This window comes from Sus scrofa, chromosome 8, assembly GCF_000003025.6.
Source record: "Sus scrofa isolate TJ Tabasco breed Duroc chromosome 8, Sscrofa11.1, whole genome shotgun sequence".
NCBI classification, from domain to species: Eukaryota; Metazoa; Chordata; class Mammalia; order Artiodactyla; family Suidae; genus Sus; species Sus scrofa.
Window position 1 is genome coordinate 128,123,862 of NC_010450.4, and position 18,737 is coordinate 128,142,598.

Below are 18,737 nucleotides of genomic sequence, written 5' to 3' on the forward strand. Positions count from 1 at the left end.
AGCTCCGATTGGACCCCTAGCCTAGGAACCTCCATATACCACGAGTGTGGCCCTAGAAAAGGCGAAAAGACAAAAAAGGAAAAAAGAAAAGTGGAGGCTGTGTAATGACTGTGATGTGGGAGACCATCTGGGGGCAGGAGGAAACAAGGTTGGTTTCCTGATTTCTGGAATAGGTGTCTGTTAGGAAGTAATGTCATTAAGCCTTGTTATTAAATGAAGTAGAAAACAGAAAAGAAACTTATGTTTGGGGGAGGGAAGGATATGAGTATTTTTAAACACTCTTTAGGAAAGAGTATTTGAGTAGAAATGTCCAATGAGTATTTAAGTACAAATGTCCAATAAGGAACTAGAAACAGAGATCTGGACAGAAATCTATATGGAGATGGAGACTTAGGAACTTCAGCAGGTAGCCAGTAATACAGCCACCGGAGGGGATACGGTTACTTAGAGAAAAATGGGTCAAAAGAGAAAGGGTGACGGGACAGGGTCAAGACCTTAGGGAACACCATAATTTAACGAGTAGGCCCTAGATAAGAACTGAACTCACGCTGAATGTGTTCAGAACAATCCCGTAGTGAGTTACAAGCATCAGTTTAGACCACAAAATGGCTTTGGAAATGGGTTAGTAAGAGCAATACCTCAACCAACCAAAATATAACTTCTAAAAATACACTTAAGTGAAATTTAAGGTTTCAAGCCAAAGCTATAAAGTTCTTTCCCCCACAGTCTCATGAAATAAGTTGTATTTGAATTCTCCTAGCAGAACAGAAAACTTGGTTTATGCTTTGAGTGCGGTCCTTCCTAGTTCAGAAGGTATATTTTAATTTACAACCTATAAAATACACGACTTTTCTACTTATTAAATTTGGCCAGCTAGTTTTCTTTCCATCTTTTATTTTGTTTCATTTTCTTGTCTTCTTCTTTCTCTCTTGCTTTTCCTCTCTCCTGATACAGGTATTTCTTGCTTCAGTGATTTTCTGGGAAAAGAGCCCAGTTGGTTTAATGTGTTTTATTTATTACACTCTACTTCATGAATTTAGGATAGTAACTCCATACTTTCCGGGTTGTCAGGTTGAAAAAGAAAAGTTATTTGTGCTGTTTTGTCAAATACACAACAAATATATGACCTTCTAAAATATGTATATATAATCTCTATTTTATTTTTAAAATTCAAGTTCCTACCTTATTTTTTCATCTCTTATCATATGTGTAGATATTATAAAACATACCTGGTCTGTTAATTAGTTTTATTGCCCCAAAACTAATATTTTCTATGTGCTAATGCTCAGTCTTTTGGTCCTCAAATTCATATACCACATCATGTGTCACTTTTGTAATTATCATGGATTAGTTTAAATACCATTTAACTATACCTTTTCAAAATCTATGTACTGAATTTATGTGCAGTGTTTAACTCTGGGCAATCAGCTAATCCACTCAACACCTGAATCGCCCTATCTGTTCAAAAGGAAATCAAGTTCAGGGTAGCCTTATGAGAAAAACATGACAAGTGGCTGAAGTCCTTGCGAAATTTAATCCTGACAATAGATGGTGAATAATTTAACCAGCTGAATTACCTGTATCATACAAGTTTAAAACTCACTTGAATCAACACCTTTGAAGTTATGCAACTTGGCAAGATAAAAAACATTTTTGACTCTATTAAAATTTTTCCCACAATTGAGGCTTTGTAAATATTTATTTTTCTCACTATTTCACATTTTTTGGCCTCAAATTCACCTAAAATGTGAACCATCATTATCAGCATCTATCTCTTTAAGTTAGGCTATAATGAGAATAAATTAAATTAAATATGGTTATTAACTTTAATATTTGATTATAAACAAAACCAACATACATTAATTAAATATATGAAGGGCAAAAGGAATGAACATAGATATTCTAAACCCAACTCTTACTGATCCTAAAAAGGAACAAGATTCAACTGACAAATATTCATTGGTTGCTTACTGCATATCAGGAGCTGTACCGGCTTATGGGTGCAAATAGAGTGAGACCCTATTCTGTAGGAACTCAGTCTAAGTGCTAGACTGTAGAGACACAAACAAAAAGATTCACAATACAATATGATAAACATGAGAACATAGTAGAACCAAGGGTCAAGTACTATTTTTGGAAGTAGGAATACCTGGGGCATTGCTCCTTGAGAGGCAACACTCATTCTGACATGTGGCGCTGAGTAAGTGGCTTTACACTCAGAGAGTAGACTGTCCACTGTCTTTTATTAATTCAAGGCAATAGTGCCAATAAACATCAACAGTATTTAAAGCGTCTATATTGGATATTTTTATTGGTATCTGACATTGAGATCACTCTTTTTCATAAGCAATTTCATTTTCTCTATTCATAACAGTCCTATGAGGTAAGGTGCAACTACAGATTTTAGATTTAAAAGAAACTGAGGCAAAGTTATGTACCTCGGTGACAATGGTTATGCAGCTTGCTCAACATCATGTTGCTGAGCAAAGGGCAGAACTGTACTGAAACTCCACCAAACTATGCACTCTCTAAAAATTCTCCTATGCTACACGGCCTCTTAGGCTATGCTTTTCGTTGAGACAAAATGTGATGAATTTTTGTGCCACAGATGGTTTTGTCTGCAAAACATATAAAATTCTTAGAAATTATTTTATGATCCTTGGAAGTCATTGGCTCCAGGAAAGCCTAAATCATTTACAGTTTTCTTTGACCTCAAGTTGTCTGAGTGCTTTGCAAAAACATCGATACATTGCTCCATTCTCAAGAAATGCATCCTGCAGTTACTATGTTCTCCAGGCAGCACCTCATTGTTCTTTTAAATTCCTTTCACTTGGCAGATTCTTAAATATGCTTTTCACGTTCACTTTCCTGTTGCCAATTCTTGAACTCTTTTCAACATGGCTGTCACCTCTTTTATCCATGAAAAGTCACTCAATAAGATTAGTAAAATCTTTTTCAAGGCAAAACTAGAAGATCATTTGCTTTCCCTGATGCTTTTAACCTCCGTACACTTTTAACATTTCTGTACTAGGTACTACTTACTCTCAATATTCTCTGTGACCTTTACTTCCCGAAAGTAAACCAGAGCTAATATATTATTAAATGTAACTTGTTAGAAGAGAAAGCAACATCTTTGATAGGCTATAATTGAAAGCAAGACAGGGACAAAGGGCCATTTCTCCAGTGTGGGTAAAAACTGGATTTCACCAAATGTGTTTAATTTCTAAAATTCCAGATTTTTAGAATAATTAACTAAATCTATATTTTAATTAACTTCTACATCCAAGTGTAGGACAACACTCATGATTTGGTCTGACAATGGCATTAGTGTAAATAGGTGGATGAATTAAAATTGCTACATATAATTACTTGTTTTGAATTTAACTTTTTTGAGTAATTATTAATAAGAAAAATGCAAATAAGCCTTATTTTTCTTTCTTAGAGACTATTCCTCTAGGTCTTATTTGTGATTGTCCACCTCTGATGTCCTGCAGAAATGGACAAGGAAGTGCATCGTGAATTTCCCCACACAGGATATTATGCAATCCCACTCTCTTTTGCCTGTCATTGTCTAATCTAGACAATCAGACAAATATTTCCAAAAGAAAGATGAAAAGAATTGAATGGTGTGCACTTCTTTTGGGTTTTGTTTTCCTTATTTGACATACTGCTAAGAATGTGTTTTTTGTTACTGAAGCGATCTAAGTTCAGTTTTGCTTCACCAACAGGTTTCTTTTTTTTTTTTGTATTTTTATTTTTATTTTTATTTTTTTTAATATTTTTTTTTATTTTCCCACTGTACAGCAAGGGGGTCAGGTTATCCTTACATGTATACATTACAATTACATTTTTCCCCCACCCTTTCTTCTGTTGCAACATACACCAACAGGTTTCTTTTGGAAAGTTTCTGCCAAAGTCAGTGGCCTACAAAGCATAGAAGAGATCTTCAACATCCAACTTGAATATCGCCCAGAAAATACGGAGGATGTGAAAGATCGCTTGTAAAACTTATAATGCTCAGGCATGCTCTCTGAAAACAATGCTGTGAGTGAAAAGGTAAATACGATTTTCTCTCATCTGTTGTATGAAATGTGGAATTGATAGTTTTTGAGATTTAATAACAGATTCCAAGTAGATTTCTTTCGTTACGCTATCAGTAACTTGTCCTCTCAGAACCAACTTGAATGTAAAATTCTTTAAGAGTCAAGCTAGGCTTGAGAAATCATTGATTTCCATGGTGTGGGATTGTCCATGTAGAGAGTAAAATTCCTCAATAGCATGACATGCAAATTGTCTTTGACAGAAGGAAAGACCAAAGGAAGAGCAAATCATATGGAAAACAATAATAGTAATTGCAATTTACGGAGTGCTCCCTATGGGGCAAGCACTACTCAAAGAGCTTTACACGTATCAACTCATTTTACCCTTTCAAGAACCTTGTCGAAGTAAGAATAATTATTGTCTTGTGAAGTGTAATTCCTTCAATTAAATATTGATTTATAAGCATAAAGATCTCTCAGTTCCTTTATTGCCTGTCAATTCCAAGAAAGGAAAAAAAAATAGGGATATTTTATTTTTACTGAGTCTTTAAAAGATTCTTTGATCTCAGGATCGAACCATAAATCAGATCCATCTTAGTGGCATACTACAGCCACTGAACTACTGAATAATTTTAGTTATAAAGGAAGAGTTATCTTTGTCTCAGCTTTTATATCTCAAAGAAAAACACACTATTAGCCAAAATATATTTCCCCCTCAAATTTTTCTCCCTCAAGCTGTATCATGGAGGTTACAAAAGAATCTCTTATTCTACAAAACTCTACATCGACCAAGAATGGGATAACTAAATTTAAACAAAAGAAAAAACAGTCTATTCTGAATGTTGAACAATAAAGAAAACATGCAAATGGAAGTGTCACAGAAAAATTACTGAAGATACCTGGTAATCATGATTTGTTTCTTGGTGAAGATTTTTTTATTTGATTCACAAAGGTATAAAATAAATATAGTTATTTTATATAATTGCCAATTGTATAAAGTGTTAGATTTTAAGAGAACAACAGCACTTTAACACTTTTTGCTAATTCTTATTTTCCAGCAACACATTTTCTTCCACTTTAATTCTAGTATTAAAATACATATTTTTCTTCTGTTCTCTCTTTAGAAAACAAGTCTCTCTCCAATGGTCTGTTAGACCTGGGAGAAACAGTCCTGAGTTTTCTTTACTTAAGCAATAACCTAGCTGTAAAATAATCTGTATAATAATTCCAATTAAGTTATGAATGGAAAGAGAAAACAATGAGAATTTTTATTTTGTTTCACTTGTAATAATGCCTATGCTAATACTCCAGGTAGGCAAATTATTTTGAAATACAGAATATCATTGATCTCTTTCTTTGAATTTTCTCCCTTTTGGGCCTCAAATTTTAAAATGACTTTCAACTTCAAGCAGAAATGTGTAATTTGTCAAGGGATCAACAATGCAAAGTCTTTCCAATTATAATAGCAAAGGCATAAAATACACTTTTTATCAGAATAAAATAATTGTTTTCTCTAGGAATATTATACATTCGAGTGATACTTTAAATAGAAAAATCCTGAATTATTACTTTAAATAAGTAATATATTTAAATATAAAGGCAGCTTGTAGAAATAGCATTTAACTGAACATTTTATTTTCAAACTACCTTTTTCAAATATCTCTGATTACTTATGTTCCTTTGGTATTAGCTCATATCATTAGCAATTTCCTATTTATGGTTTTTAGCAAAGAAATTCTTTAAGAATTTAGCAAAGAACTAGTAGATTAGTTCCCAATCCAAAGGAGAAATTTAGTGAAGCATTCTGGACAACAAAGCAGATAGGCTGGAGGACATGCTCATGGTTCCTTCCCTTGAGCATGACACCTTCATAAATCAGCTATGTTAATGACTTGAAATGTCCACTCTTTCCCAACTGTGTATCTATCAGAATCTATTTGTACTTGCAATTCCTCAAGTAAAATTAGGATTTTTAAAAATATCATCAGCATGCCTAATCAATGGAAAAATTTCCAAACCACAACAGGGAATTTTTCTTGTAAAGAGTTGGTTACATTTATACTATTTTTGGTCATATTTCTAAGGAATGCTTTTAGAAATTATCACAAGTGTTTATTTTCTCTAACATGTTTCAGAAGCATTTTCATTATCTGTCTAATAATGATATAAAACTATTTATTTAAAATATTCAAGTGTACTAATATTCACCTTTCTTCAGAATTCTAGCTGAAGAAAGGTAACGTGATGTCTGCTTCTTTTGTTCATCACTTTGGTTAATCATCAATCATGTAAATGTGATTCCTGATCAATACACAATTGCACTTTATTTCCATTGCATCAATGGTTCTGGAATCTCTGGAACTTTCAACAGCACAGCCACAATCCGAAAGTTCCACTAACCATCATCTCTCACGTTAGCATCCACTAAGTATAATTTCTGAAATTAAATGTTTAATCTTGATTTAGATATCTAACCATAATTATTAGTTTTCTTCATCCATGATATAAAATCCCATATCATGTAATTTTAGACTTGTGTAAGACATCCAGGATATGGCTATTTGAGTATATTTAAGGTAGAGTGGAGTAACTATAACTTATGATTCAAAATTAATGTGTACAGACACATGCATACATACATACACAGGTACACATGCGCACACAGATGGATAAGTTAACAAAAATAGTACTTGGGAAAATGGAATACTATCTAAAATAATAAAGGTTACAGTCTTTTAAGAAAATGGATAGTAACCCGTTTTTATCCACATTTAACAATAAAAGCTCTGCATATAAGAGAAGAGAAATTCTTTAAGAAGTGAGATATGATTTATCTCTATGTGATATCCAATGAAATTTCAGTGAGGTTCTTCTATGAGCTATAAGATCCCACTAGAGGCAGGCAGTTCACTTACAATCAGAAATATCAGTTATATAATCACTTTTTACACAGTATTCCACTAATCTCTCTTTTTAAACAACCTTGGTATTGCCTATTATGATCCACCTTCTCAATTTATACACATTATACATGTATAAATATACAAAAACTAATATCATAGGTTTTAAAATATAACTAATACCTATTTTCAAATATTTCACAACAATACAAGCAATTTAGGTGCTGTTCATCTCTATTTCCTTCAGAAAAGTAATTTATATTTTAATCACTTCCTCTAAATTTATATTTTTATACAGCATGCAGTGTTCAAATCTGGCCTTCCTGTCTAGCAGTTAGCCTTTTAATAATATTTACCACTTAGCTAAATAGCATATTCCTGCCTGCTTCAATTTTCCATGCATACTCTAACTGTTGTCATTATCTCGAATAGGTAAATAGACATTTTAAATGACACTTCGTAAACCTTCTTATAAATATTTGGTAATAGGCCCTTAGTATCACATCCATCAATACCCATTGGGAACAGCTGTCATTTGAACCAAGACAAATTAATTCATCTCAAGAAGTAATCATGGCCATTAAATCTTCATCAATCACCACGGCATTAGGGTAAGAAATTCTAAGAGGATGTTTTGAGTAAGAGTTTTCCAAATCCACACGTTTCAATTTAACATCATCAGAAATGTATTACACATCTTTGTAATGTACACAAGTAAAAGAATACAACAAATAGGAATCAGAAACGATACCTGCCACATGTCATCAGCAAGAAAGAACAGGAAGCTCTTAACAAGGCACTACACTCTTGTTTTTAGATCACTTACCTCTGAGACTTGACAGAACAGTGTTCGCAACATATTTCACCGAGTTGTCTGACAGTTCCCTCAAGTTTCTTACCACAGAAGGTAGCAGATTTTACAATCATGGGAAAACTCAGGTGAGTGTTAGGATGGATAGAAGTATGCTCAGGTAACCCAGTGTGGCCCAGAGAGGAAGTGAAGTGGTTGCTTTGAATTTGAATAGTTGACTTTGACTCTTTATTCCTGGATGGGGGGGGATGGTCCTCAAGTGAAGACATTCCTGAGTTATGATTAATTTGATGATCTTACCTCTTTCATAATTATTCCACTAACCTCATGGAGAAGGTGCAAATCAAGGTTGTCCCCTCCAAGCAGATGTATGTATTATATATTGCAGGTCTTCAAAATTTTGACCTCTATGCTAACCATAAAATACTTTTAAGAACTTTTTTTAAAATTTAAAATGCATGAACCTGTCTCTTACCCATAAGTGCCTTCATAATAAAATCAAAATCAGAAAAAGGAAAAAAAAAAGCATTACAATTTAACAGCAACTCTTTTCAATAAAACCCAGTCATTAGGCTTGTAAAAAACAACATGAAAAACCACAAAATCTTAATTTCGAAAATGACTTTTGCTACCATTTAGCAATGCCATTCAGTGGGTCCATGGACTTAAGTTTCCCTTCTTTGGATGCACAGTTGCTCTTGGATTCAGATATAGCAGTGAGAAGCTAGTAATACAATTCAAATTGCATGTCCTCAAAGGCACTGAATCAGCAGAAATAAATTGTGGCAGTTCTGCTTGGGTGCGAACTTTCACTTAGGAGGTGATGAGTTAAGTTCTTTCTCTAAGTAGGTCCATTTTAGTCCCATCTAAGTGCAAGTAGTTACCCTCATAAACCTGTAAATGGCTCTGAGGTCTTCTTTACACGGTGCTTATTTTTTTTTGCCACTTTGCCTTTACTGATGAGCACATCCTTTTTACCTTGCTCTCCTACAACATGAAACATATCTCAAGAGTTATCTATATTTCACCTTCTCCAGCTCCTTTGCCAAAGTGAGCCTACTCTTATACATCCTTTGAAAGGAACAGATTCTTCTGGATGGAAAATAGCAAATAAATGGGAAGAGATCCTAAATGACAGGTTTACTAGGAACTAAAAAGCCAAAACACTAAAATGCACAACTGGAAATTAAAAGAACAAGGAAAGAAGGGGCAAACACCATGTATTAAATACAGAGGAAATAGGTTTTTATAGAAAGAGAGAGACAGGGAAGAGGGTAAGCTTTTCTCCTTTTATAAAACAAAGTATCTCCACTTTTGCCCCCAGATTATTATATAAATATCATCAAAATATAATTACCTTTTGAGCATAAGAAAACACTGATTTACTGAATTAAATATTCCAGCATCCCCTACACCCAACAGCCTCAGTCACAATGTAAAGTACAGCATTTACACATTTAGCCTGGAAAGAATTTTAATCAAGGAGCGGTTAAGCCTGTTCACTAGGATTAGAAAACAATAACATACATCATATATAAAATATGGTATTATGTTTGGTACTATTAAAAGTTCCCTTCTTTATAAAGCATCTGGGATAGACAATAATTAAAGGAAGTTTTAGGATCACTAGTTTTACCAGAGCAACCCCACATTATCTAATAACACACACCTGCCTAGTAGCTAGGCTGATAGCCTTGGATAGGAGCGGGAAGAATCCCAGATGCCATAAAATGTTTCCATTGTTAGAATTATGCTAATTTCTCAGTAAATCATTTTAAACATTGCACATAACGTTTGCTTAAAAAGGTTTTTCTGCCCTGTCTAGAGGGCCCGAGTGCTGTAAAAATCCATTTGAATAGAAACAACACTTGCCTAAACAGAGACATGGCATTTTCCTCAGATTCAGAGGAGCACAAACAATACGTTTACATAAGCATGTGTGAAATGTGGTTTGGCCAGAGTGAAGGAGCTGTGTTATCAAACTTGCTCCCAACACAGCTCCGTAGTCATTAACATCAGCAGCATCAGGGGACATCACCCCCAAATCACTGTAACAAGGTAACCAGTTTCTCTTCTTTCCCATTTGCCCCCTCAGACTTTCTTACCTCTCTCCCTCCTTGTACTGCCTCCAGTCTCTTCAGGTTTAAAACCTGAAAGAAAAGAAAGCAAAATATATTATCCATGGCAAAGAAGTAGTAATGAGTCCTTAGTACTAGTGCAAAAAGTTTGAAATGAAAAGAAAATGGCTCATTGAACAAAGAAGATCTGAATGTAGATGACATCTCACACATACGACAACATCCATATCTGAGTAAGTCTTCAAAGATGGTACCAATGTACTTCTTCCTAAGTCCAAAGACCCCAAGTAAAAATACAATGTAAAGCCCTTTTTTAGTAATGATTGCTTGTCCCTTGGTGAAGCAATCTAAATGATACTGATTAAAATTGAATAGTATATATAGGATATAAAATAGTAAGTTCTTGCTGCATTGCACCCGGCACATCTTGGAATTCAAACATGAGTAATCAGCTTCCTTTGCATCACTGGTAATCACTGAGGAAATTTTCAGGATTTTGTCTCCTGACAAATGAGTGTCTTCATCTTCTATTATCATAACTGCTTTTTACACGGAAAGAGGAGGCATTTGTGTTAAGTCCCCGGTAAACACCACGCCTAATTAAGTGGTAGAAGGGTTCATCTTTTTTTTTTAGTGGGCCTACTGCAAAATATGCTTGTGGGTAAGAGTCTGCTACCTATCTTTCCTGGAAACACTGCTATTTAGAAAGGAAAATAATGAAAGGTTTTTTTGTCTGTTGTTTTTTGCTTCCCCTTTAAATGTAATAAAAGCTTCAATTCTTATTATTTTCCCTGCTGTATTAGCTTTATATATTGAGGAACTGCATGAAAAGTGCAATAAAATGTGATCTCATAGTCTAACTTCCTTTTTATTTTCTTTCTTCTTACTTTCTACTCTCTTTCCCTTCCTCTCTCAATCACTTCCTTTGTTTTACAATGCATATTTATTATATATGTACAATGGACCAGACACCGTGTTAGATATTGAGGGTATAAATAATAAATAGTCCTCAAAGTTTATGAGATCATTGCCTAGACACAACACACATGCAGCTAAATCTTCAGGAGAATGATGTCAAGTACAGAAAATTTTCTCTGAGCATCAGATGGAAGAGGCTGGAGTTCCTGCCGTGGCTCAGTGGTTAACAAACCCTACTAGCATCCACAAGGATGTGGGTTCAATCCCTTTCCTCGCTCAGTGGGTTAAGGATCTGGCATTGCCATGAGCTCTGGTGTAGGTCACAGATGCAGCTCAGATCCCATGCTGCTGTGGCTCAGGTGAAGGCCAGCGGCTACAGCTCCAGTAGTAACAGGCAAACACTTAAAAGACTAGAGAAGGATCACATCTAAAAAGTATTAGAGGCAGAGGAGAGAACACAGAATAGCATGCAATACTAAAAACCTTATCACTCAAAGTGGGGTGCCTCAATTAACAGCACATCATTGCCTGGGAACTCATTTATAATGCCAACTCCACCCAAGACCAGCTGAGCAAGAACATATATTTTAACAAAATTTCCAGGCAATTCAAAGCATGTTGGAGTTTTAGAAACACCGCACTAGAAGACATAGGAAAGGTAAATGATTTAGTTGGCATGTTTTGTGAGCTGGGCAAAAAGGAGTAGTGGGAAAATAAGGTTGAAAAATTGTGAATTCTTTCAAGAGAAGGAGTTTGGATTGTTCTTTAAGCAAATGCTTAGTTTGATAGCCACTTTTGAAAATTGGGGGTAAGATTTTGAAGTATCAAAGAGAGACATATATGATAATTTGCATATTCTCATAATTTAGTCTAAACCTACATTTTATTCTCTCATTTTCTTAGAAACATTATCAGAAGAAAAATGGAAAGAATACAGGTAAATATGGGGATTTATCTATCATAAATTTTCTTTACCTGCCTCTAAATTAGGAGACAGGCCTTTAGAGATCTTAACAATTTTTCACATTATTACGAATAATTTTGACTTGAGTTAAAGTATTTTTCTATTTCTGATGAAAATCTAAATAGCTCGTAACCTTGACTATATATTCTGCATTATCACAACACATCTGATAAGAAAACTGAGCTTAAGAAAGATATACCCGATTTAATTATTGTGTTTCTAGCTTTATTATTTTGGAATTTAAGAAAAGATTGTTACTCTTTTTTGTTATCACATTAAGATCCATATTCAAAGAGCAGTAACTTATTAAATGTTCATAACTATAAGAAAATATTTATAGGATAATTGTTTTCATTTGGTGACAGCATTTATGTTTAAAAAAGTGAAAGATTTATAAGATCCGAAGAGTAACCAGAGTGTTAATGTTTAAAAGGTTTTCAAGTGGTTTTTAAATTTTTATCTCATATATAAAACATTTCTTGAATTGTTTGGATAAACACATTTGAACAAAAATATTCACTCTGTGTTAAAAATAGGCTAGTACTCTGTTGACTCTAGGAAAGGTTCTAGAATCAACCTGGCAAACAGTTATTCTCATAAATAAATGGCAGCCTGATATCTGAGTGTAGAAAATTATCTACCTCTACAAATTCCATATGAAATAAGATACAAAATAAAATAGAAGAATATTTCTTCAACCTGGCAGTGTAGGCTAAAAATAAATTCTAAAGTGGCATTCACATACCCATAATTTTTTAGGATATTGAAAACACTGCGACATTGTGCTTTTGAATTCAGACAAACGGGGGTTTAAATCTTTGGGTTGGCATTTTGTGTGTGTGTTCTCCCTAAAAAATTATGTAGTATTTCTCAACCTCATCTTTTTTTTTTAACTTGAAAAGTAATAATAAATATAGTGGCTATAAAGATTAAATTAGATAATATATAGAGAGAACGTAGCAAAGGGCCAGACACAGCCTATCCCCAAATAGTAATTTTTATCTCCTTATTTTAATTTTTACTATAATTATTATGCAGTGTAACATCTCTAAATATAAGATCAATTTGAACAACATATCCTGTTTTTTGGCCTTTCATTTGAAGAATGCAAATTATCACATTTTTCTTTAACTCCTATGTGTATTTATATTCGTAATGATGTTCTCAACTTCTCCTCTGTTAATTCTATCCTCGCTTGTTTCCTGTTCTGTGTTTATTGACTGAATAATTTCCTGGTTATGAGTCACATTTTTCTATTTTTGATGTCCAACAATGTTTTTATTGGTTGTGAGATATTATGATTTTTATTTTACTCAGTGCTAGATTTTGTTTATTCCCTTAAAAGGAGTTAGGATTGTATCTGGCAGATGGTTAAGTTACTTGTGGGTCAGACTAACCTTTCTGAGGCTTGCTTAAAAAAAAAAAATTTCAGGATGAACCTGAAGTAGTCTTTAGAGTTATTTATCTAAGTTATTTATCTCTGTGTCTAAATCTTGACCCTTTTGTGTTCTCTGTTGAATCTTCCATGTATTTAAAGAATGGTCAGGACTCTCGCTGATGGGAATTCAAAGGATTCCCAGATCTGTGAAAACCCTGGAAATGTGATGTAAAGTTGTCTGGTAATTATTCTTTTGTAGTAGTTACTCTTTGCCTGGCCTTGTAAACTTTCACTCTACATAGTATATGTGAAGATTTTTTATTCAAATAAAATTCTCAGAGTAACAACACCCCTGCAGGTTTCCAGAGCTCTTCTCCATGTGTTTCCCTCCTTTCTGATAATCAGCACTGCAAATCCTAGCTGCCTTACTCTCTACAAGCTTTGATCTTGGTCTCAACAGTTACAAACGTTAAAGACCCTGTAGTTCCATCTAGGCTGTCCCTCCAAGTACCAGGGTCCCAAAATTCCCTTCAGGCAGAAATCTATGTGTTGCAAGCCTCTCTTTCTTTCTGTTTTCACAGGTGCTGCAGTGCTCCCTTGTCTATTTTATTTATTTTACTTTATTTTTTGCATTTTAGGACTGCACCCAGGGTAGGGGTCGATTGCAGCTACAGCCTGGCCTTCGCCACAGCCACAGCAACAGGGTTTCTGAATCGCATCTGTGACCTACACCATAGTTCATGGCAATGTGGGATCCCTGACCCACTAAGTGAGGCCGGGGATCGAACCTGCATCCTCATGGATACTGGTCAGATTTATATCTGCTGAGCCATGATGGGAACTCCCATTTGTATATTTTTTAATGTGTGAGAACGGTTTTACATGGTTTGCCTACTTTTCCAACTACTTCAGCAGGAAGGCAAGTCTCATAGCCGTTACTCCTTCATGAACAGAAGCAGAACTTGTAAGTATTTTAAGCTTATTTTTTCAAAGGAGGAAATTGAAGCTTACAAAATTTAAATTATGTGATTTGAGTACCAGAGCTAGTAAGTACATGAGCAAAATTTAAACCAATATTTTAAGAGCCTAGATACCAAGTTCATTAATCCACCCTTAGTCGTTTCTTTAAATTCACACCAGTCAAAATGTTTAATGTCTTATATACTTATGAATACAAATGGATCCTAACATGGAACTCATCATGAGTCATGATGACTCTTCAAGGAAACACAGTGATTAATAGGAGCTAGGTGTCAGAACTTTAAGAAGTATACCTGCTTGGATGGAAGAAGAACTGAAAAGTAAGCATGCCAGGGTAGATATGATATATTGTATACATAAACTATGCAAAAATCTTAGTCATAATTTAAGAACTGGATTATTGAAAATTCAATCTTGAGTTTAAAGAACTGAGAGAATATGATGGCAAGAATTTGGGAGCCATATGGGCAAAGAATAATGAACTAAGATTTCCATATAATAACAGGGCTTCAGGCAAGAATGTGTTTCAATGGAGAAGTCCAATGATCTAGTGTGTAATGAGCTTCACTAGGAATTACTGGATGTTGAAGCCCTACCTGATGGCAGGAATAGGTCTCATTCCTAAGGTCAGGTGAATTGAGTGGGGATAGTTGTTAAGGGGAAGTATCAATTGTGGCTTCCATCTTCTACTAGGAAAACTATAGCAATATTGATTTTTACTAGCCCTTACTGATAGTAAATTGGGCAGTTTGCTTGGAAAGATCAGACCACAATACCATCCCAATTAACAAAGCAATGACATTTAAGAGAAATTTTTTCACAAGAAATAATAATCTCAAGAAAATCAAGTCACTTTTCAGTGTTCACTTATATATATATATACCACACAATTTTCACATTTTAAGACCACAAATTACTTAGAAGAATTCAAATTTTGTATAACCTTCACTAAAACATATACTGAATAATTTAGAAAGAAGTAAATATGTCAGTTCTACTCACTAAGACAATTTGACTCTCAGAAAGACAAGAAAGAGAAAAATTATTTATGTTTATATAAATACATATGTATAATGGCTGACTCTTTAATGTAAGATTTATAAAATGTTAATTGGTATAAAAACCCACTTCATCATTCCTAATCAGTACAGATATAATATTTATTCAGCATGCCCTCAGAAAATCATATTAAAAATACCCTGGGAATACAGTTGAGGAAAATGTATTTTCCTTATTACACATATATTCTCTCTAGAGAGCATAAACTCTTCGTGTTAATCAAAATTAAGCCCATGAAACCAAATCAAAGTATTACAAATTGTAGGTAGAAAAAATTGCCCCAATGCAAATGCTCTGTAGTATGCTAAGTTAAGATAGTTTAGTAAGCATTAAGGGGAGAAAGCTATCAACTGGAAAATATGGAATTTTCTACCACAATCTCTCCTGCAGAACAGCATTCAAACATCAGTGCGAACACCCCCAGCAGCTAGGCCAGAGTATGAGGTCATCTCTGTCTAAAGAATACATAGCAGGAAGGTATTTCTTCTATGTAACAATTATAAATCCTTCCCAAATTGCCCTCATGTCATGAAGATTTCCCTTGCTTCCCTGTAAACAAAAAGTCAGAAATATAGTAACCAATACCCCTAGATTTGGTTGCTTTATTTTTCCAATATGAAAAACTATAAAATAAAGAGATGGAATAGGTATTTCATTTCCAGAATCATGGAGATTTTTTTTGTGATAATTTTTCTTAACCAAGAAAGTAGTGATGATTTAACTAGAGAGAGCCAAATTAATTTTTAAAAGACCTCAAATAACTGTATGACTTTTACACTTAGCTTCAACTTTGGAGACACAGAATGAGCTGGAAGGAACTTTAACTTACTTAACTTGTAGTTCTACCTTTTCATTTGATAGATGAGAGGGCTTGCCGTAGGAAACTTAACCTACAAAGTGGCATATTCAGGGCCTGAACTCTGGTCATCCAGTTCCGAATCCAGGATTATCTTTCTTTTATCAAATTGTTCTAGTAGTTCTGCCACAAATCATTGTTTTAAAGGCTGTCTAACTTTTGGAGCATTTCTAACAGCTTTATGTCCCAGATTCCACAGCTGTAAAGTTGAGACAGTTTGTAGGAATAAATGAGCTAATTCATAAAAACACAGCTCAATACCTAGTCCATAGTTAACTAACTTTGATTAGCAGTTTTAGGTGTTGCTACTCGTTTTGATATTATCCAAATGAAAGACTAATAATTATTGCTAAAGTTATAAAAAATAACTAGTATTTTGGGGGTGTTTTCTATGTGCAAAGCACTGTTCCAGGTTGTTTTACCTGCATGCATTCAATTCTTACAATGATTTCGTTCTATGTTACAATTCAGTAGTTCCCACATTGAGCTGACATGAAAATATATTTTAGTTGTTCTGTTCTATCTGTTTGGGAACTGATTTCTTTTGGAAAAATAAGATGTGTCACCTTATTTCTTGCTATTATTAGTTTTCTTTTGCAGCTATGGCATGCAGCCTCAAAAGAATGACAAGAATAAGAAGCAGGAAGACTTCCGGCCTTCCTGCTTCTTACTGCTACATTTCTTCTTAAACAGGGGGATCATTTTGAAAGAAAGCACCCTCTTGCAAGATGAGGACAATTTTCAACTCCAGGTTTTGGTCTCCTATCAAGAAAAGGATATGGGGGTAGGAGGATACAGAGACTTCCACTGGATGATTCCTGTAGAGCTTTGAACTGTAATATCTCTGCCATGTTTTAATTTTAAGATAGGCACTTTGGTTCTCTTACAGGTTCTTACTGTGCATTTTCTTCTTGTACAGGTTTTAATGAGACTGATGAAACTACTCAGGAAGATAAGAAATCCCAACAAGTTTGAACACAGCTTGATACACCAACGGTCAACCTTATTTGGCTCCTAAATTCTGTTTTTCTTCATTTGGATCTCTACCTTTTCATCTGTCATTGCTGCACAGACTTTAAATTCAGTGTCAAATCTCAAATACATTGCTGATAAAAAAAATCTTTAGTTATATACATAGGTTTCTAACCTTAGTCATGATTTGTTTTCCCTTTTGTACATGATAGTATTGAAAGGAGTGACTTAGACATAGGTTTATAGAAAGGACTTAGAAATTCAGAAAATTTCCCAAGGCTACTAAACCTGCTTAAACCCCCCAAGAATTCCCTCTTACGTATAACCTCCATCTTCCTTTAAATTTAACGAACATAGTTTAAATATTCTTTGCAAGGCCCTTCTCTCACTTTTAGCCATTATATTGGAACAACTTTTTTTTCCTTACACTTTTTCAAAATTCTAAGTCACAGAAAAATTTGTGGCTCGCCTATTTGAAAATTCTACCGAATTTATCAAGAGCTAAAATCAATCCAAAGGCAAAACAAAAACAGCCAAATGTAGAAAATTATCAAACTATTTTTTTTCTTTTTTCTTTTTGAAGTCAGTCATTCTAGTTATCTTTGAAACTCTATACCATGATATCTGTAACCAGTTCACTAGGAGCCTTGATTGCTCATCTTCCTTTTCAAAAACCAAGAAATTCCATTATTTTCAGGGACTCCAACATTCTTCTGATGTTTTCAAAATGGAAAATCATCCCATCTTTTAAAATAATATTGTAACTATATCACGGGATACTTTAAAATATACATATAAACATATTATAAAAATAGTATAAGTTTGTTGAATTTTTACTAGATGGCAGGTGCTATGCTGAGAAGTTTATATGGCTTATTTTTTTATTCCTCATAATTATATTATGTTGCAGTTACCACTGTTAATTCCCATTTTTGTCATAGAGCACTTGAAGCAAAGAGAGGTTAATTAATTTGCCTAAGAAGACACAGCTAGAAGGAGGTGGAGTTAATTGCTGAATTCAGAGTATCTGATTACAGAGCTCCTTTTACAACCACTGCACATACTATCTCCCAAAGTAACTATTACTTTATGTTTTCAGTGTATTGAGATGAATACCTAATATGAATTAGATCAATATGTGTTTGATACATGAATGACTGAATAACCCTTCAGATGAGTAAACCTGATTCTAGAATTATGTTAAAGTTAACCTTAACCATATCATTTTTACACACTGAAGAAATAAATGCAAGATAGATTCTTGGTTTTGAATTCATTTAGGATTTGGAAATAACTGTAGGGAAAAAAGTTAAAAGTAAATGAGATTGGATTCCAGAGTTCCTGATTTCTTGGAAAGAAATGTAAAATTCAATTGAAATATTTCCTGGGGCAGATGAAGATTAAAAGAAAATTAATGTAACTATGTGGGCACAAGCAGCATTTCCTAGAGTTTGTGATTATCGTTGCTCTAGGCTAACTAAAATATTAAACAAGTATAGTACTTCCATGCCTCCAGTTTTCTAGCAGTTCTCATCTTGGTATACTTCATAAGTTAAATTTCTTCTGCCCCAGGGACTTGGGTCCTCATATTTCATGAACTATATACAATGAATTTTGCCCTAAGTTTAGAATATTTCAGTATATCTGATATTCATAGCTGGGTGGTCATTTGCAATGAAGCCATCTTTTCATTTCATATATGAGACAGCACAGAATTTCTACTAAGATTTTATGTACTATTACCTCTGACAACATTTATCGCTTATTCTAATCCTTAAAT

At 34.1% G+C, this 18,737-nt stretch overlaps 1 protein-coding gene across 6 annotated transcripts in view; it reads right to left on the reverse strand.

Annotated features, from left to right (window-relative positions):
* CCSER1 (coiled-coil serine rich protein 1) overlaps window positions 1-18,737 on the reverse strand; it is a 1,224,168-nt gene that overhangs the window by 394,696 nt on the left and 810,735 nt on the right. For all 6 annotated transcript variants that reach the window (XM_021100741.1, XM_021100737.1, XM_021100740.1 and 3 more), the window contains one exon: window positions 9,857-9,901. In XM_021100741.1, coding sequence (XP_020956400.1) covers window positions 9,857-9,901 — 45 coding nt within the window. The remainder of the gene's footprint in view (window positions 1-9,856; window positions 9,902-18,737) is intronic.